The 21,533-nt window shown below is 42.3% G+C and overlaps 1 protein-coding gene across 9 annotated transcripts in view; it reads left to right on the top strand.

Annotated features, from left to right (window-relative positions):
- The first annotated feature begins 996 nt into the window (after positions 1-996).
- Positions 997-21,533, top strand: part of SETD2 (SET domain containing 2, histone lysine methyltransferase) — a 144,553-nt gene continuing 124,016 nt past the window's right edge. For 7 of the 9 annotated variants that reach the window (XR_013527270.1, XR_013527269.1, XR_008476716.2 and 4 more), the window contains exon 1: positions 997-1,216. Coding sequence is in view for 4 of the 9 variants with exons in the window: in XM_035275184.3 (XP_035131075.1) it covers positions 1,146-1,216 (71 nt within the window). In the remaining 5 variants the exon portion in view is untranslated. Of the gene's footprint in view, positions 1,219-1,478; positions 1,643-21,533 lie in introns of those variants that run through there. The other 2 variants (XM_054245563.2, XM_078350657.1) reach the window with 2 other exon arrangements.

The raw sequence follows: 21,533 nt of genomic DNA, 5'->3' as shown, positions 1-21,533 counted from the left end.
TTTCAAAATGATCTATCGCCAAAAACTCTTCAGCGTCTGGGAAGTTTAGCTATTGGATTTATGCGTTCCTGTCTCTTCTTCCAAAAATAACTAACAACTCGTAGCTCTTTCAAGTTATCCTACTTAATCTCATCTTGTCATTTCTGTAGGAAAGTGATTAATGCCCCTTTTTAATGACATTGCCTGTAAGGCCCCAAGAGCCACACAAAAGACGGGAGCTGCAGCCTTGGAGACTTCGGGTGGGGGCAGAACGCCGGGCTGAGGTGGAGGGAGCCCCGAGGGCACAGCAGGCGGGAGGGCGGAGGGGGCGGCCGGGAGCGAGCTCGGCTTTCGAGCAATCTCCCTCCTCGCTGCGCTTCCATGCTTGCTAAAGGGTCGAGATGAAGAGGCAAGGGGAAGAGAGGGAGAGAAGGAAAAATATAAAAGAGAGGGGCAAGTGGGGCGGGAGTCCCGGGAACAGCGGCGACCGCGTTACCTCAGAGCCCAGAGACCTGGGGGAGGGGCTCTCGGCGCCGCAACGGATTCCGGGGCTCCAGGCTGGCAGGTCTTGCTGGGCCTCGGAGCGAGAATGCTGATGTCTCGGCAGGGACGGGGAGTTCTCCCGATGTCGCCTGCTGTCTCTCAGTCGCCTGTCGTGACACGGTAGCGGGCCGGGTCACGCTAACGCCGATCGCCAGGCGGGCTGAGGGAGGGATCGGGATCGCGGTGCCACCTCTCCAGGTCCGGTCCGGCCCACATCACTGGGGGCCGAGGTTTATTGTTCCGGAGAGCCAGAACAGACAGGGTCTGCCCGGGCCCGCCGGGCAGTGTTCCGCTTCGTCCGCCTGAGCCTGGGGTCAAGCCAGCAGCAGCTGCAGGCACGCGGACTGGCGGCGGATCCGGGGCCCGTGTGTGTCTCTTTAAGGGGCAGGGCCTGCGAAGCTAAGGGGCGGGTGGGGTGTGCGTCGCTCCCGGTGTGAGGGTGAGAGGGAGAGAGCGGCTGGCGGGCGTCCGAGGGAGGGAGGGAGGGAGCTACGAGCGAGCTAGCGACGCGGGCAGCCCCTGCCGCCGCCGCCGCGGTCGGACCTGCGGCCTCCTCCCCTCCCCTCCCCCGCGTCGCCCTGCAGCGGGGAGGGGGCTCGCGTCGCCGCCTCCAGCCGCTCCCGATGAAGCAGCTGCAGCCACAGCCACCTCCGAAGATGGGGGATTTCTACGACCCGGAGCATCCGACCCCTGAGTAAGTATCAGCTCCGCGGCTCCCGGCTGCTGTCGGCCGCTTCTGCCCCAGCCAGGGGCGGCGCGTCCTGACGGGTGGCGGCGCGGGCCGGCGCGAGGAGTAACGGGCCCGTGGCGGCCTCGCGCGGTCGGTGTCGGGAGCAGGCCCGCGCCGCCACTTCGGGCCGCCTGGCCGGGGCCTCAGCAGGCCCGCGGTTGGGCCCGGCGTTGGCGCCGCTGCTCGCGTCGCCGCGGCGGTTGGGCCGGGCCTGTGGGGGAGGGGCGGCCACGGTCCTCAGGGCTGCCGCCGTGTCCGCACCGACGCGGCCAGCCGGGGACTCGTAGGTCCTTGCGGGCTCCTCGCGGCTCGCCCGGGCCCCGCTGTTAGCCAAGGGGTAGAGTCGGAGGAGCTGCCGGTGCCAGGCCCGTCAAGAGGGCGCCGGCGAGGGTAGGCCGCGAATCCCCGGGCTCGGGTGGAAGCTCGACCCGTCGCTCGACCTCCCTGCGACGGCGGCGGCTCGGACCGGAAGGGCCTAGCGCGGGTCGCCTTGCCCCCGGGCCGTGGAGGGGCCCGCGCTGTACTCCTGAGTTTGATTTTTCTTCCTGGGAACTCGATCCTAGCCTCGCAGTGCTTCTGGCTTCACATTCTGCACCTTTGGCACTTGGGTTTTGTAATGGCGAGGTTTGTGTGGTCCCGTTGTTGAGGTGACACCGGGTTTGTTTTTCCGCCTGAAAATGAAAGCCGCCTGAGGGGCATACATTTTCTTGCATATTGTGAGATTTTTACACTTTCGGACACGATTTTCTTGGTAACAGGAACCTCTTACCCTAAACTGATGACTTTCTATTTCTTGTGAAGACTTGGTTAAAAACCAAGAATCGTTTGAGTATTCTCTGAAGACAATCTTATGGAAAACCGAAACACAGTTTTGCCCAATAGTAATTTTTCAGTCTAGGACACCTTTACATTTCTCTTGAGGTCGGATCTGCTGCTGTATCTGCTACCTCAGAAAGCCTGGAATCACTTCTTTCCCTGCACCCTCATGAGACCATTGTTTTGAAAAGCCATTCTTAAACTCCATTTGCTGGTGTTGAAGTCTAGACCTAGGAATATACTATTCATTAAAAACTTAACAATTGATAGGGGTTTCAAATTAAACTGTCAAACTTTTATGACCAGGATGATTCCAAGAGCTTTGCTGTTTTGACACAGTTTACCTTATGTTTGCTGTGGCTCGTTTTTTAATCCCTTGCCACATCTTTTCACCTTGGGCCAGAAATGTCTGGATCTTATTTGATAGTTCTTAGTTTGGATCGCAACATAAACTGATTCTGTTGAGGTGTTGGTCATTTCTGCACAAAAAGAGAAATTATTTTGCTTTTCTAAAATAAAAACCGACTCTTACTTGCAATAGTAATTTAACATGGTATTTTCCTTTCATGGGTTCTTGGCCATTGGTTAACCTTACCTTAATTAGATTGGTCTTTTTGTTTTGCTATTGGCAGGATCAGTTAGGTAACATTGTTTTGATTTACTGCACAATCAGGCCAATTACAAAGCTCATGTTACAGGTTTTTAGATAGAAAAACTTCAAAAAAAAATTTTCGTGTCATGATTCAATAAATGCTTATTGAGCGCTTGCCCTGTACAAAGTAACATGCTAAAAATAACCCCAGAATAGGCCAAGTGCCTGCTTTCACTTCCTTTTACCAGGTTGTTTGATGAAGTCCAGAAGCTTTAAGGATCACATCCTTACACTTCTTTGGGCAAAACAATTTTTCATAAAATGTGGGAAAATGGACTCTGTACCTTTGGTAGACATGAGTGGGGAAGGAATCAAGAATGTTTCATGGTTTTACATAATGTTTTGGAGTTTTTATTGCTTTGATGTAGAAATTCACTGCTTTGGATTTCTAACAGTGGTTATTTATATATTTTTAAATTCTTGTGTATTTTTTTCCTTCTTTTTTTAGAGACAGGGTCCCGCTCTGTCACCTAGGCTGGAGTGCAGTTGTGTCATCATAGCTCATTGCATCCTTGAACCTCTGGGCTTAAGCAGTCTTCCTGCCTCAGCCTCCTGGCTTGGGACTACAGGCATGTGTCACCACACCTGGCTAATTTAAAAAAAAAGATTACGTTGCTCAGACTAGTTTTGAACTTCTGGCCTCAAATGAGCCTCCTGCCTTGGCCTCCCAAAGTGCTGGGATTGCATTCCTGAGCCATCGTGCCAGGCCTCGTCTTGTATATTAACCTGTATGGAGTAGATAAAAAATTGTACCTTTTTTTTTCTTCATAATACTATGAGGACTGGAGGGATATTATGGTAGCTATCCTGAGCAATACCACCTGTTTTGCAGATGAAGAAAATGAAGCCTAGAGAAGTGAAGTGATAGCAAACCCTTGAGATAGTAAGCTACTTAGTGTTTGTAATGCTGGAGAGAGGAGAGAGAAGGGCAGTATAGTGTTTAAAAAACATGGATTTCGGAGTTGGTCCTGGATTTTAACCTTGGACATGTGACTTCATTTCTCTGAACTTGGGTTTTCTCATCTTTTATATGGGTATCATAATGATAACTTACTAGGGCTTTTTGGGAGGATTCAATGAGATAATGCATCAAGAGCACTTGGTGCAGAATGTGGCATGTGCTTCTAGCTGGGGTCATCAGGGAAAATGTAAAAGGTAGGATTTAAGTTGAACATGAAAAGATTAGGTGGGCAACATGGCTCAGGGGTGGAATGTCCAATTACTCTTGTTAGACTTTGTATGGTTTGAAATGGTGCTTAGACATATGAAGAAATTGAGGCAAAAATATAAATTCAGTTTGACTGTAGTAACACTTAGCATCTGATGTTCTGGGTTTGTCTTGTACTCATGCTTTTAATTAGACACAGCTGCAAGATGGCTTTTTTTTTCCCAGCAGCATATAGGACATTGTGTTTCAGGTGAAAATGGCTGTAATCACTTGAGTATCTGTGCGGTTAGTGTCCATTATGGGGCAGCCCCAGGGTCAGGTATTGAGGACACAGCAAAATAGATCCAGTTAGAGTCTTCAAGGAACTCTTCTAATGAGGGAGATAGGCAAATAACCTTACGGTGGTAGAGGTACAGTTCTTTGACATATGTGTGTCCATTGTATGCCAAAGGTAGGCACACTAGGAGTGTTTGGTGTACTCAAAATTTTGCCCTTGTGGAATTTACATTCTAATGAGGGGTGATAATAAATGATACAGAATGTTCTGGCCCAGTGGGGTGGCTCGAACCTGTAATCCCAGCACTTTGGGAGGCCGAGGTGGGTGGATCACCTGAGGTCAGTAGTTGGAGACCAGCCTGGCCAACGTGGTAAAACCCCATCTCTACTTAAAAAAAAAAAAAAAAAAAAAAAAGGGGGGGGGCGTGGTGGCAGGCACCTGTAATCCCAGCTTACTCGGGAGGCTGAGGCAGGAGAATTGCTTGAACCTGGGAGACGGAGGTTACGGTGAGCTGAGATGGTGCCACTGCACTCCAGCCTGGGCGACAGAGGGATATTTCGTCTAAAAAAAAAAATCTATATATATATCTATATAGATATATATATTTTTTACATATGTATATAATGTAGAATGTAGAATATATATATCTATATATATATATATATATAAAATGTAGGATACTGAAAGGTAGGTGCTTTAGAAAGTGGAATAGAGTAAGGGGAATTCAGAATTGTTGAGGAAGAAGTTACAATTAAAGTGAGGTATACTGGGTGAGTATCCTTGAGAGAGTGATATTTAGGCAAAGATTTAAAGGAGAATAGCCATGTTAATATCTGAAAAGCATTTCAAGCAGAGGGAATAGTTTCAAGGTGTTGAGGCAAATTCTGCCCATTATGGCTAGAGTGGAATGAGCATGAAAGTGCAATAGTAAATTGGGTTAGGGTGAGATGGGGTTTAAGCTTTTATACAGTCTTGGAGAGCCATTCTAAGGACTTTGCCAGGAGTTTTGAACATAAGAGTGATATAGTCTGCTTTCAGTTTCAAAGGATCACTCGAATCGCAAATTCGAAGCCTGGAGACTTGTAAGGAAGCTAGTAATCCAGAAAAGAGATGCCGGTACCAAGATGGTAATGTAAGAGTAGTGAGAAATGGATGGATACTGGATATATTTTGGAAATAGAACTAATATGATTTGTGGGCATGACATGTGAGAGAGGAACCAAGGATGATTCCAGTGTTTCTGGTCTGAGCAGTTAGAAAGTTGCCATCAACAAAGACAGTAAGGACTGAAAGGAGCAAGTTTGGGGACTAGATTAGGAGGAGTTCGATTTTAGGCACGGTAAGTTTGAGATCGACTGTTAGACATTTGAGTTGAGTTGATAATCCAAGTCTGAAGTTCAGGGGAAAAGTCTGGAATGGAGATAAATTTTGTTGTTATCAGTGTAGGTAGTATTCAAGCCATGAAGCTGGATGAGATTACCAGGGAATCCTTGATAGAAAGAAGGGCCAAGGATTGGTCTTTTTATATATATGTATTTAAAGATGGAATCTCACTATGTTGCCCAGGCTGGTCTTCAGCTCCTGGGCTCAAGCAGTTCTTCCACCTCAGCCTCCTGAGTACCTGGGACTATAGATGTGTACCACCACCTTTGGCTTGATTGTTTTTTTAAATGCCTGTGTTAAGAGGATTGTTTTTAGTGTGCGGTTTGAGGTTTTAACATGGATGGCATCTATGAACTTGGGAAAATTACCTCTTCAGTTACCTCTGACTAGAAGTTAGTAATTTCTTTCAATTACTAATGTAAACAACAAACTACAATAGTATTAACCGTGATTTGTGTATAAATGTTATTTTTATAATAAAATATGCAGTTGACTCTTGATCAACACAGGAGTTAGAGGTACCAATCTGCAACACAGTAAAAAATGTGCAGATAACTTTTGTGCCCCTCGAAACCTAACTGCTACTAGGATACTGTTGAGTTTACTGAGAACATAGTCTATTAACACATATTTTGTTGTATGTTACCGGTATTGTATACTGTATTCTTACAAGAAAGTAAGCTAGAGAAAAGAAAATGTTATTAAGAAAATCATAAGGAAGTGAAAATATATTACTCATTAAATGGAAGTGGATCATCATAAAGGTCTTCATCCTTGTCATCACATTGAGTAGGCTGAGGAGGAAGAAGAGGAGGGGTTTTAGTCTTGCCTTCTTGGGTGACAGAGGTGAAGGAGGTAGAACTGGAGGCCAGCACAAGCTGTGTAACTTTTATTGAAAAAAAAAAAAAAATCTGTGTATAAGTGGACCTGCACAGTTCCAACCCATGTTGTTCAAAGGCAAATTGTATTGTGGTTTTCGTAGAATCTTGAAATATGTTCATTACATCAAATCCGCTAGATTAAAAATCATATATATATTACTAAACAGTGTGACGCATTGGTTTGTTCCCTCAGTATAACTGGCTTCCTTTACAATCATATGTATTTTATCTTTTGCATTAAAAAATATTAGACTAAGAAGGAGTCCACATGCTTCATTAGATTGCCAAAATGGTACAGGCCACAAAAAAAGTTAAATCCCTGGGCTCTGGAGACAGAACTCCTGGTTTAGAATCTCATCTCTTTTACTTAATTGCTTTGTGAACCTAGGCAAGTTTCTTAATTACTCCTTACCTATAAAGTGGGGATTATGGTAGTATCATCTGGGTTTTATGAGAATTTAAGAATTAGGGCAGTGTTCTTTCTTTTTTTTTTTTTTTTGAGATGGAGTTCAGCTTTCGTTGCCCAGGCTAGAGTACAATGGTGCAATCTCCGCTCACTGCAACCTCCACCTCCTGGGTTCAAGAGATTCTCCTGCCTCAGCCTCCCCCTCCATACAAAATTAGCCAGGTATGTGGCACCACACCCGGCTAATTTTATATTTTTAGCAGAGACGGGGTTTCTCCATGTTGGTCAGGCTGGTCCCGAACTCCTGATCTCAGGTGATCCACCTACCTTGGCCTCCCAAAGTGCTGGGATTACAGGCATGAGCTACTGCTCTTGGCCACATCTTTTATTATTAGTATTGAATGGAAAGAATTGGCTAGAAAGAACAGTACTTACAAGGCACCATGATGTGAAAGTATCACGAATTTGGTCAAAGGAAAGTATAATTGGGAAAAAATATTTCAGCATGTTCAAATGAGATATAAAACAGGATAGTCAAATTCTCTTATTTTTTATTTTCAGGGACTTGTTCTGTTGTCCAGGTTAGAGTGCAGTGGCACGATTATAGCTCACTGTAACTGAACTCCTGGGTTCAAGTGATCCTCCTACCTCAGCCTCCCAAGTATCTAGGACTGCAGGTGTGTACCACCACTCCTGGCTAATTTTTTTGTTTTGACAGGGTTTCACTCTGTTGCCCAGAGCAGGGAGCGCAGGCTGGAGTGCAGTGATGTAATAATGGCTCACAGCAGCCTCGACTTCTCAGGCTCAGGTGATTCTCCCACTTCAGCCTCCCGAGTAGTGGGGACTTCGGGCACACACCACCATGCCCAGCTAATTTAGTTTATTTGTAGAGTTGGGATTTCAGCATGTTGCCCAGGCTGGTCTCAAACTCCTGAGCTCAAGTCATCTGCCTGCATTGGCTTTCCAGAGTGCTGGGATTATAGGTGAGCCACTGCACCTGGCCTGGCTAATTTTTTATTTTTTGTAAAGACAGGGTTTTGCTGTGTTGCCCAGGCTGTTCTCAAACTCCTGGCCTCAGCCTCCCAAAGTGCTGGGATTACAGGGGTAAGCCACCATGCCCAGCAAGTCAGATTTTCTTAATTCATGTTTGAATGGAGAGGATAGAGATACCTTAGGAAGCCAACTGAGAGAAAGTATCATAATGTGGTTACCAGATTTCATATATGATCTGGACCTTTAGTAGGTTTATAGCTAGTTGAATCAGAATTTTTCTGGTAAGAGAAAGATAGCTTTGTAGTGATGGAGGTATGGTACTGCAGGCCAGGTTACCTTCTATGGGCTACTGGGGTACACAGGAGGCTAATATAGTAATTGGAGAGTTTGCTGGTAAGTATGGAAAGCCTGTTGATCTATCCTAGTCCTTAGGCTAGGGTATACCTCTTTGATATTCATGTCCCTCTTTGCCATTTGCTTTTGCTACATTTTAGGCATACCATTCTCCTTTTATTGACACATTATGTCTTTAGAAAAGTATCAAGCAACACAATTGTTGATACTATTGTGTTTTCCTAAGAATTGATTCCAGTTGCCAAGCCTTACTTTATACATATAAGATTATCAGTCCATACTTTCCTAGTTTCCTTAACAGGACTTTGGTGTTCCCAGATCTTTTCAGCCATTTTTCACTGTAGTGAGTCATTGATTCATTTATTCACTTTAAAAAAATTGAAATACATTACAATTCTTTTTTTTTTTTTGAGATGAAGTTTTGCTCTTGTTATCCAGGCTGGAGTGCAATGGGGTGCGATCTCGGCTCGCTGCAGCCTCCACCTCCTGGGTTCAAGCGATTCTTCTGCCTCAGCCTCCTGAGTAGCTGGGATTACAGGCATGTACCACCACGCCTGGCTAATTTTGTATTTTTATTTTTAAATTTTTATTTATTTTTTATTTGCTTCCAAACCTAACAATAATTTTGTATTTTTAGTAGAGATGGGATTTCTCCATGTTGATCAGGCTGGTCTCGAACTCCCAACCTCAGAGGATCCACCTGCCTTGGCCTCCCAGAGTGCTGGGATTATAGGTGTGAGCCACTGTGCCTGGCCACATTACAATTCTGAAATAGATATTTGTAATAAATTTTCTCAACTCTAATATTCATTATTGTTCTATATTCAATATTGTTCAAATATTCATTATTGTCAGGTTTTGGAGGGAAGCAGGATGGCAAAAGATGGCCAGCCTGTGTTTGAGGATAAAAAGTTGACCAGCTTTTCTGTCCATAAATATTCTTCTACCACGTGACTCTGCTGGAGCCTCTCTGAACCTATTGTGGTTAAGAGGCTGCTCAGCTTGCTAATTGTTCTTTGCTCAGTTTCTTAAAAATGTTTACTAGCTTAATTTGTGTTAATTCTTCCAAGAGTACTGTAGAGTATTTGATTTTGTAATACACTACAAACTATTATTGAAAAACCTTGAGAGAGAGTTCATATTAGAAACTAAGCCATTTATACCTAAGTCACTGAAAATCAGGTTTAGAATGTTTTCCTGAGACATCCACTCTTTGAAAGAAAAAACAAAAGCATTTTGTGTGTGTGAGAGACAAGGGTCTCTCTCTGTCACCCTGGCTGAAGTGCAGTGGTATAATCCTGGCTCACTGCAACCTCTGCCTCTGAGGTTCAAGTGATCCTCCCACCCCAGTCTCCTGCATAGCTAGGACTATAGGCTCATGCTGCCACACCTAGCTAATTTTTGTATTTTTTTTTGTAGAGATGGGGTTTGCTATGCTGCCCTGGCTAGTTTGTTTCTTGACCTCAAGTGATCCACCCACCTCGGTCTCCCAAAGTGCTGGGATTACAGGTGTGAGCCACTGTGCCTAGCAAAAAACCCTTTTTATTTTGAAAAAATTTTAAACTTTCAGGGAAGTTGTAAGAATAGCACAACAAATTCCCATAATGTGCTTTTAACCTAGATTAACCGGTAATTGGAATTTTGCCACATTTGTATTACCTTTCTATATTTAAAAATGTTTTGTTTACTTTTGGCTGAACCTTTTGAGAGTAAATTGCAGGCACCTGATCTCTTTCCTAAATATTTCATAGTATTACCTAAGAACAAGCATTTTCTTAAATAATCAATATACAGTAATCAAATTCAGACAACTTAACATTTGTAATCCTACTATTTCTTGATATATAATTTACACATTTTGCCAGTTGTCCCAAAGGTGTCTTCTTTTATATATTATACATTGCATTTAATTGTTATGTCTATTAGTCTTTTTTTTTTTCAATCTCTGAGGATAACTTTAAATTTAAGCTTTGGACGTATTTTACTATTACTATGTAATAACCATAAATGTGATATTTTAAAAACAATATCAAGGTCTGAAAGTATGTTTAAAATGTTTTGTTTTTTAAATTACCACCACAACAAATGATTATTGCAGAAGGGTCAGATAATATAAATGTTTATAGAAGAAAAAGTAAAAATACTCCTTGAACCTATCTTCCCTGCTCCACCTCTCCAAATACCACATCCAAGAACTTAGTGTATTTTCAGGATCTTTTCCTTTTATTTGGTTTTTATATTTTTACAAAAGTGGAGTCATATTTTTCTACCTTTTTCCTACATTCTGTATTATCTGTTTGTTTCCATTACATACAAGATGTGCATATCTTTTAAACAGTTGAACAATATTCTATAATATGGATGTACCATATTTTATTTTCTTAAGATGTCTGGTTTTATATTAGGCAGTTTAAAAGAGCCTTAGGACATATTGTGCTATGTGAAAGGTGTCTCTTTCCAAATATATTTCTCCATAGAGGAAGTTTTTCTGGTCATGATGGTGTTTGGATGATTTTGTTTAGAGTTTTTTTTTTTTTTTTTTTTTTTAATCCCATATGTATTTGTATATGGTTCTGATGGATTAAACAGATAATTTTTATTCCTGTCCTACTTTGATTAGTTACTTGTTTGTTTTAAAAACAAAACTGAAGGCATTTAAGTGGGATCTCTTTTTTTTTTTTTTTTTTTTTTTTTTTTTTGATCAGAACCTCCCTTGTCACCTAGGCTGTAATACAATAGTATGATCCCAACTCACTGTAGCCTTGAGCTCTTGGGTTCAGGCAATCCTCCCACCTCAACCTCCCAAGTAGCTGAGACAACAGGCATGTACCACCACACCTAGATAATTAAAAAAAATTTTTTTTTGGTAGAGACAGGGGTCTCTTATATTGCATAAGCTGGTCTCAAACTCCTGGCCTCAACTAATCCTCCCACCTTGGCCTCCCAAAGCACTGGAATTATAGTGCTTGGCACCCCTGTGCCTGACCTTAAGTAAGGAGTCTCTTGAAAATGGTTGGTTTGAGGCTGGCCAACAGAGCTAAGACAAAATTTGATAGGGTGGTTGTTGTTGTTGTTGTTTTCATAGTGGGACTTAGACAGTATTTGGAAGTCTGCTCTCATGAATTCAAATGAGAGGCAACTGCTTTGTATAATTTGTGATTAATTACATTGTGTAATTTTTGGTTAATAAAAACTGTGTAATAAAATTTTGTATTTGAGTCTCTTAGCTTTGGAATTCATGTAAATGTACTTTGTTTAATTTGGTAGTCTTCTTTTTTTGTTTTTCTTTGGAGACAGAATCTTGCTCTGTTGTCCAGGCTGGAGTGCAGTGGCACAATCTTGGCTCACTGCAACTTCTGCCTCCTGGGTTCAAGTGATTCTCCTGCCCCAGCCTCCCCAATAGCTAGGACTCTGGGCACGTGCCACCATGCTCAGCTAATTTTTGTATTGTTAGTAGAGATGGGGTTGTACCATGTTGGCCAGGATAGTCTCTATCTCTTGACCTCGTGCTCTGTCCGCCTCGGCCTCCCAAAATGCTGGGATTACAGGTGTGAGCCATCATACCCAGCCATCTTTTAGTTTTTTAATTGTGTTTTTTTTTTTGAGACAGAGTCTGGCTCTGTCGCCTAGGCTGGAGTGCAGTGGCGCCATCTTGGCTCACTGCAACCCCCGCCTCCTTAGTTCGATCGATTTTCTTGCCTCAGCCTCCTGAGTAGCTGGGATTTTAGGTGCCCGCCACCACGTCTGGCCAGTTTTTGTATTTTTAATAGAGATGGGGTTTCACCATGTTGGCCAGGCTGGTCTCAAATTCCTGACCTCGTGATCCACCCGCTTGACCTCCTAAAGTGCTGGGATTACAGTGGAGTGCCACCGGGCCTGGCATAGTTTTTTAATTTAAAAAATTAGAGACTCACTTCACTGGGTTTCACTTCACTCCCCAAGCTGGTCTTGAACTCTTGGTCTCAAGTGATCCTCCTGCCTCAGCTTTTCAAAGTGCTGGGATTACAGGCATGAGCCACCATACCTGTTTTTTGTGTTTTTGGTCAAGCTAATGGTTACTTTTGTCTCTTTTCCAGCTGAGCAAACATATTGTTATTTCAATGGAGGTTTAAGATGGTCTGAATTCCCATAGTCGCTTTTTATTTTAGAATGCTTTTTCTGTCAAATGCTAACATCTTGCAAGTGAAAATATCCTTGGGATGATGTGGGTGTTGATAAGACTGCAATTGTGTTGGCAGGCTTCTGGGAGGTCTGCTTACTGGGAGCACTACTCTGGGCTCGCAAGAACCTAGAGCAAGTGGTGGTTTCCAGTCGTAGCTCTTCCTGTGGCCCACTTCCCTGTCAAGTGTGGTTGTACCCTTTCTTTGGGGAGGACTGTATCATAATCAACAATGTTTGCTTCATGGTTAGCTCTTTGTGAATCCATGGTCTAACTTATATTTTGAGCTTTTGTCTGATATTTGGCCTAATGATGAATAGCTATTAATTACATACTCCATTTGAGGAAGCAGACGATGCTAGGTTTAAGGTTTAAATTTTTTATGAGTTTTGTGTGAATGTAAAGTAGAGCAAATATTGTTTTTCATAAATTATATTAAATGACTATAAAAACCCTTTCTATAGAAATCCATTTATTCTGGTCTTGAGCACACACAGACTTTTTTTAATTGCCTGGTAAAAATACAACTCTTTCATTAATTTATCAATACTTAGAGTATCAACTCTAAAACATAAGCGACACATTTTATGGTACTGGTTCTGTGCTGAAAATGTAGTTAGAATTATCTGTAGTAAAGAGGCAAATTTCTTTGAGGTACAATAAGACATTTTATTAGAAGTAGGTGAAAATCTGCAAGTTTGCCTCAAGGTAACCATAATAGGTATATTTTCAAACTTAAGCTTACCATGTTTATAAAGAACAAAAAACTTTTGTTGCTATGCAGTTATTCAGGAAACCAGTTGTCAAAATTATGAAAAGTATAGTATAGTCTTTATGGCAGATTAACCTAGCAGTTTGTCTAAGGAAGTAGTGCTACTAACTGATACGAATACCTTGAACACATTGAAACAGTAGTGATTGAATATAAAAAGAGTGTTTTACCAATTATAGTATTGTTCATGTGTGTTAGGGAGATAATTAGATTCCCAAGAAATACTTGGTGCTCTTCTTTGACTAGTTACCTTTCTTTCTAAACTTAAAAAAATTTTTTTTGAGACAGTCTCGCTGTCTCCCAGGCTGGAGTGCAGTGGCATGATCTTGGCTTACTGCAACCTCTGCCTCCAAAGTTCAAGCAATTCTCCAGCCTTTGCCTCCTGCATAGCTAGGATTGCAGGTACCCGCCACCACGCCTGGCTAATTTTTTATTTTAGTAGAGATGGAGTTTCACTGTGTTGTTCAGGCTAGTCTCGAACTTCTGATTTCAGGTCATCCGCCTGCCTTAGCCTCCCAAAATGCTGAGATTACAGGCATGAGCCACTGTGCCCACCTTACTTATCTTTCTTACTAGAGAAGATAATGATGGTGTCAGGATATAAAATTGGGAGCAGGAGTTAGTATCTGTGATATGACTTTTTTCCGGTTGTACATATGTGTGCTACACAATTTTTTGTTAGCTGTGTGTTTTTGTGAAATGTACCAATTGAATAAGCATTTTTATTTTTATCGATGCTATATTTTCATCTAAGTTTTTAAAAAATATGTTTGTATATATGTATTTTTATTATTCTCTACTTTTTAAGACGCTTTGTTTAATTATTAATACAAAGTATCAAGAAAGACTAACATTTCGTTGAAGCCTGGCTGTCTTAGCATTCATCTGTTCTCATTAGACCTGTTTGGTTTTGTTGCTAGGACCTAAGGGAGTTTGTAGATCCTTGTATCAGAAAATTCAAGGACCATGATAAATATATTTATAGAATATGTTATTTTAATGGAGGAGTCCTGGTAACTAGTAGTTGGGTACATGGTAGTTCATGCTTAGTAAATGTTTGAATTGGCCTGAACAATTTTTTTTTTTTTTTGAGATGGAATTTCACTCCTGTTGCCTAGGCTGGAGTGTAATGGTATGATCTTGGCTGACTGCAACCTCCACCACTCAGGTTCAAGCGATTCTCCTGCTTAGCCCCTAAAGGAGCTAGAATTATAGGTGCCCGCCACCACGCCCGGCTAATTTTTGTGTTTTTAGTAGAAATGGCATTTAACCACATTGCCAGGGTGGTCTTGAACCCCTGACTTCAGGTGATCTGTCCGCCTTGGCCTACTAAAGTGCTGGGATTACAGATATGAGCCACTGAGCCTGGCCTGGCCTGATTATTTATAATGATCATTATTCTAATTTCTTGATAGAATGAAAGTTCTCTTACCAGCAGCATTGATAATAATTGCTGGCATTTATTATAAGACATTCTTTTTTTTTTCTTTTTATTAACGATAGGGTTTTTCTCTGTCACTCAGGCTGAAGTGTAGTGGCACGATCATGGCTCACTGCAGCCTCAACTTCCCAGGCTGAAGAAATCGTTTCACTACACCCAACTAACGTTATTTATTTTTTGTAGTGACAGGGTCTCGAACTCCTCGGCTAAAGCAGTCTCCCCATCTTAACCTCCCGAAGTGCTAGGATTGCAGGTGTGAGACACCATGTCCCGCCAATTACCAGGCATTCTTAAATAACTCTAAGATTAGGACAGAGGTCAGGGAATTGAGTGGCATGTGTTGGGCTAATGGCAGTGACTTGGTGATCAGAGCACTTTTTATGCTTCTGTTGGTACGCTAGGTTACTTTTTTCTCCCAGAATTTTCAGTTGTTTTGTACTTGTGTATTTTCCAGGATGGGTAATCCTTAAACTAAGGGTAAACTGCACTTTACCCTTGTTTTGTTGACTTTCTATCCAAATTTCTCAGATCAATAATCTCATTTATCTCTTTATGAATATTAGGGGCCAAATGGAAGTAAGGAACCTCAGATGCAGTGGTAAATCAAAGGATATATTTGAGGCTGGGTGTGGTGGCTCATGCCTGTAATCCCAGCACTTTGGGAGACCGAGGCTGGCAGATCATGAGGTCAGGACATCAAGACCATCCTGGCCAACATGGTGAAATGCTGTCTGTACTAAAATACACACAAAAAAGTAGCCAGGCATGGTGATGCGTGCCTGTAATCTCAGCTACTCAGGATGCTGTGGCAGGGGATGGCTTGAACTAGGAAGGCTGATGTTGCAGTGAGCTGAGATTATGCCACTCCAGCCTGGTGACAGAGCAATATTCCATCTTAAAAAAAAAAAAAAAGGATATTTTTTGATATTCCAAAATACACTGAAAAATGATAGAAAATTTGGTACTCTAAAAATAGAGTCTTTTGTTCTTCTCTAGGATAGCTGATACTTTTTTTTATCTAGCATACAAAAAAATTGTTTTCTAAATCTTAAACTCTATGACGCAATTAAAAATGTTAAATTCTTTTCATTATATCAAGCCTTTTAACCTAATGTTTAGAACAACTAGCTGAGAGTGAACTCTTGAACTCTTGACAGTTTATTCAGCTAACATTTGTTGAATGCCAGACTTGTGATAAGGATACAGAAATAAGCCCAATGTGCTGTGGCAGGGATACCTCACCAAGACTGGGATGGGGATCAGGTGGGCAGTCAGGGAGGGCTGCCTAGAATAATGCTTGTGCTTAGTCTTGAAGAGTAGGACTTAGGCACAAATGGAGTAGGCAGTTGGTAGAGGATGTTCTAGGACCACATTATGGGGAGGATACAGAGAGAGAATTAGCCCTATGCCTATTTCCCTTTCAGTTGTTACCCAGTATAAATTGCTGAGTGCTGTAAGAGGCGTCTAGTGTAGGGAGTCCTTATTACTGTATCTGGTAACTCCTCATTTCTGTGGCTCCCAATTTCTTTTCCCCTTTAACTTGCTCATTGTAACCTCCATGGCTGTGATTTTAAAAGGGCAATGGAGCTAGTGCCTCTCATTTTATAAAGGGAAGAAAAAGAAGTCCAAAGAAGGTACAGGTTGTGCTCACTAGCTAGTTTAGTGGCATGTCAGAACTTAGGTAATATTCATTTATCAATTTTTCCAGAATTAACTTTTTTTTTTGAAATGGAATTTCACTTTTTCGCCTAGGCTGGAGTGCAGTGGCATGATCTTGGCTCACTGCAACCCCCGCCTTTTGGTTTCAGGTGATTCTCCTACCTCAGCCTACCAAGTAGCTGGGATTATAGGCACCCGCCACCATGCCCAGCTAAGTTTTGTATTTTTAGTAGAGACGAGGTTTCACCATGTTGGCCAGGCTGCTCTAGAACTACTGATCTCATGATCCGCCTGCCTTGGCCTCCCAAAGTGCTGGGATTACAGGCATGAGCCATTGTGCCCAGCCAAAATTAACTTTTTAATGAAGTTAAGGAATAACATTTAGAATAGCTGCCATTCATAAACAACTGGATTTCTGTATTGAGTTACTTGTTTTCCTAAGGGTCTTCAGAATTGACCTTGATGTGCTTACAATTTTTTTTCTTTCTTTCTTTATTTTTATTGCACCTTCTGGCAGATGTGCTTATAATTTTTCGATTTGGAGAGTGCAAGTGATTCTGTATTTGAGTTGGTTCTTTCCTCTGACCTTGCAAATGTATATGCCAGAGGATTATGTCATTCAGCAAAAGGTAAGCTGGATATGAGGACCATTCATATCTGCCCATTTGTCTCCCCAGGTGCCTTAAATAGTCTGAAATCTTCATTGGAAATGAGCTTAATTCCATATGAAATTCAAGCCTTCATTCACCGTTATTCCATATATTAATGGAGACAGAGAAATATGTATGTAGGTAACTTGCCTTTTGTTAAGAGGGCTTTTTTTTTTAAATGCCTTCCTTATATCATGCATTCACAAAAGAGCATTACTGCTTATGCCACTTTTGTTTTCTTTTATTATTGCATAGTGAGTCGAGGTGGTGGGAAAGTCCAAGTTCAAGGGTACTCTTAGGACTTTTACTCATGGTGTTTGGATAGAGGAACAGAGTTCATAGGTAGCAATAATGAACATAATTGTGAAGTATAAGATGTTAGAGAGCTATTCTTCCGCTTCGCTAATACTAGGGAAATTAAAGTAGATGTGGATTAACAGGAGAGAATATACAATCATGTCCACTTTTATTTTATTTTTTAATTTTTCTTTGAGGCAGAGTTTTGCTTGTGTTGCCCAGGCTGGAGTTCAATGGCACAATCTCAGCTCACTGCAACTTGCACCTCCCAGGTTCAAGCAATTCTCCTGCCTCAGCCTCCCGAGTAGCTGGGATTACAGGAGCCCACCACTATGCCCAGCTAATTTTTTGTATTTTTAGTAGAGATGGGGTTTTACCATGTTGGCCAGGCTGGTCTTGAGCTCCTGACCTCAGGTGATCCACCTGCCTCAACCTCTCAAAGTATTGGGATTACAGGCGTGAGCCACTGTGCCTGGCCCATGGCCACTTGAAAAAAAGAAACTTGTATGTGAGTTGATTGGATGTCTATAAAGTTTTTCCTACTGGAAAATGGGGGTTTTATTATTCTAACCTAAGGTCTAAGTCAAACATTATTAATTTAAGACCCTAATTAATGATTCTCTGGTTCAGAAAATTGCTTTTTTTATTTTTATTTTTTTGGAGACGAAGTCTTGCTCTGTCACCCAGGCTAGAGTGCAATTGCATGATCTCGGCTCACTGCAACCTCTGCCTCCTGGGTTCAAGTGATTCTACTGCCTCAGCCTCTTGACCAGCTGGGACTAAAGGCACCCACCACCACACCCAGCTAATTTTTGGATTTTTAGTAAAGACAGTGTTCCACCATATTGGCTAGGCTGGTCTCTAACTCCTGACCTCGTGATCTGGCCACCTCACCCTCCCAAAATGCTGGGATTACAAGTGTGAGCCACTGCACCTGACCAGATATCTGCATTTATTTGCAGTTCTTTAAAAAACGAGTGCTAATTTTAGGTAGTATTGAGGTAGAAAGAAGGTATAAAAAATTGGAAAACTCTTGAACACAGATTATAGTTTGAAATGTCCCTGTTAGCTAGTTCTTGTATCTTTTGTCTTCTTTAAAAGAGTGTTTGGGGAAGGGTAACATTGTTCTGTTTCAGTAAAGTTTCAGGGCCAAGTGTGGTGGCTCAGGCCTGTATTACCAGCACTTTGGGAAGCTGAGGCAGGTGGATCCCCAGAGGTCAGGAGTTAGAGACCAGCCCGGCCAACATTGTGAAGCCCTGTCTCTACTAAAAATCACAAAAATTAGGCGGGTATGGTGGTGGGTACCTGTAATGTAATCCCAGCTACTTGGGAGGTTGAGGCAGGAAAATCGCCTGAACCCGGGAGGTGGAGGTTGCAGTGAGCTGAGATTGTGCCACTGCACTCCACCCTGGATGACAGAGCAAGATTCTGTATTGGAAAAAAAAAAAGGTTCAGATTGGTTATGTTATAGTTGAAGCCTTGGTTTACTAAAATATATTTTTAGCCCACCAATGAGTATAATACTTTAAGAGGGTTCTAAGCATACCTTTATGAACAAGAGTGCAGAAAGTATAGGAGCTGAAAGAAAGTATCGTAAAAAATGACATGTTGGCCGGACACCATGGTTCACACCAGTAATCCCAGCTCTTTGGTAGGCTGAGACGGGTGGATCACCTGAGGTCAGGAGTTTGAGACCAGCCTAGTGAAACCCTGTCTCTACTGAAAATACAAAAATTAGCTAGGTGTGGTGATACGTGCCCATAGTCCCAGCTAGTTGGAAGGCTGAAGCAGGAGAATCTTTTGAACCCAGGAGGCGGAGGTTGTAGTGAGCTGAGATTGTGCCACTGGGCGACAGAATGAGACTCGGCCTCAAAAAACAAAAAACAAAACAAAACAAAACAAAAGACATGCAGTGGCTAGACTCCGTGGCTCACGCCTGTAGGCTCTGTGGCTCAAGCCTGTAATCCCAGCACTTCAGGAGGCCAAGGTCTCTAACTCCTGACCTCAGGGGATCTGCCCTCCTCAGCCTCCTGAAGTGCTGGGATTACAGGTGTGAGCCATGGAACCTAGCCACTGCATGTCTTTTTTTTTTTTTTTTGAGGTGAAATCTCACTCTGAAAGATTCTTTCAGTTCCTACGCTTTCTACACTCTTGTTCCTAAAGGTATGCTTAGAACCCTTTTAAAAAATTAAAGTATATTTTCTATCAAGTGTACTGACCAGAGAAATTCAAAACAAGAAGAAACAACAAGAAAAAAATAAAGTATTACACTTATTGGTGTGCTAAAAATATATTTTAGTTAACCTAGGCTTTAACTGTAATACAACGTAACCAATCTGAACTTTTTTTTTTCCCCTGGTTACAGAATCTTGCTCTGTCACCCAGGCTGGAGTGCAGTGGCACAATCTCAGCTCATTGCAACCTCCACCTCCCAGGTTCAGGTGATTCTCCTGCCTCAGCCTCCCAAGTAGCTGAGACTGCAGGCACCCACCACCACGCCTGGCTAATTTTTGTGCTTTTAGTAAAGATGGGGCAACAGAGTGAGACTGTGTCTCAATAAAAACAAAAAACAAATATGTTATTCAAATTGCTTACAGCTCACATTTATTAACTCTTTTTCAGGCATTATATAAAGGAATGTTTTTTTGGAGAGGGGAGACAGGGTCTCACTTTGTCACCTAGACTGGAGTGCAGTGGTGGGAACCTGGCTCACTGCAACCTTGATCTCCTGGACTCTCAAGTGATCCTCCTGCCTCAGCCTTCCAAGCCCAAGCACCTGGGACCACAGGCACATGCCACTATACCTGGATATTATTTTTAAAATGTATTGTATAGACACGGTCTCTCCATATTGCTGAGGTTAATCTTGAACTCCTGGCTTCAAGCAGTCCTCTCACCTTGGCCTCCTGCAGTGCTGGGGTTACAGGCATGCACCATCATGCCTAGCTTATATGAAGGATTTTTTTTTTTTTTTTTTGAGACCCAGGCTGGAGTGCAGTGCCACTATCTCAGCTCACTCCAACCTCTGCCTCCCAGGTTCAAGTGATTCTCCTGCCTCAGCCTCCTGAGTAGCTGGGATTACAGGTGCCCGCCACCACGCCCGACTAATTTTTGTATTTTTAGTGGAGATGGGGTTTTGCCATGTTGGCCAGGCTGGTCTCAAAATTCTGACCTCAGGTGATCCATCACGCCTTAGCCTCCCAAAGTGCTGGAATTACAGGGGTGAGGCACCGTGGCTGGCTATATGAAGGATTTTAAATAGGCGTTCATTCTCTTTTTAAAGTGAATTTAGTACTATTTTAGTTTTATAGATAGCTTCTTTGGCTTTCATTTCTTTTAGTAACTTAGGTTAACATATTAGATAAGAGCAATTTGGACATGCCTTCTGGGCAGAGGCACTAGAAAGACCATAGCAGACAATTTAGGCTGTATAGTTGTCTTTTATTTTTGAGTCACGGTCTGTCTCACTCTGTTACCCAGGTTGAAGTACAGTTGCGCCATGATAGCTTACTGCAGCCTTGGACTCTTCAGCTCAACTGATTCTCCTGCCTCAGCGTCTTGAGTATCTGGGACTATAGATGTGAGCCACTACACTCAGCTAATTTTTTTATTTTTTGTAGAGACAGAGCCTTGCTGTGTTGCCCAGGTCAATCTCAAACTCCTGGCCTTAAGCAGTACTCCTGCCTGGGCCTCCCAAAGTACTGAGACTACAGGCATGAGCCACCACACCTGTTTGTCTGTATGGTTGTTCTTTTTAGGTTGTGTAGTTCTTAAACTATACAGGCCTCAGCCAAATAAAAAAATGTGAAATCTGAAATGTTCCAAAAGTTGAAACTTTTTTGATGCTAACATGATGCCTCAGTGGGAAATTTTACACTGATCTTATGTGAGAGTTTGCAGTCAAAACACAGGCCAGCTAGGCGTGGTGGCATGCGCCTGTAGTCCCAGCTACTCAGGATACCAAGGTAGGAGGATCACTTGAGTCCAGGAGTTCAAGGCTGCAGATAGCAATTCTAATATGCAAAATGATGTTCAAAAATACTCTTATTTTTTTATTTACATTAAGAGCACAAAAGATAATTTTTTGCAGGGAATGAAAATTTAGCATCGTAGTGCCTTATTCTAAAAGATTGCTAGTAGGTGGAAAGTGGACTTAAATATTCAGAATATTAGTTTTTTGAACACAGAACAATTTTATATCTACTTTTATTAAGGTTTTTTCCCCAGTGAAATTTCTTTTTCTTTTCTTTTTTTTTTTTTTGAGACAGGGTCTTGCTCTGTTGCTTAGGGTGGTGTACAGTGGTGAGATCTTAGCTCACTGCATCCTTGATGTCCCAAGCCTAAGCAGTGGTCCTATCTCAGCCTGCTGAGTA

The sequence above is a fragment of the Callithrix jacchus genome, chromosome 15 (assembly GCF_049354715.1).
Source record: "Callithrix jacchus isolate 240 chromosome 15, calJac240_pri, whole genome shotgun sequence".
Classification (NCBI taxonomy): Eukaryota; Metazoa; Chordata; class Mammalia; order Primates; family Cebidae; genus Callithrix; species Callithrix jacchus.
Note: the sequence above shows the minus strand (reverse complement) of the source record. Positions and strands in the feature narration are given on the sequence as shown.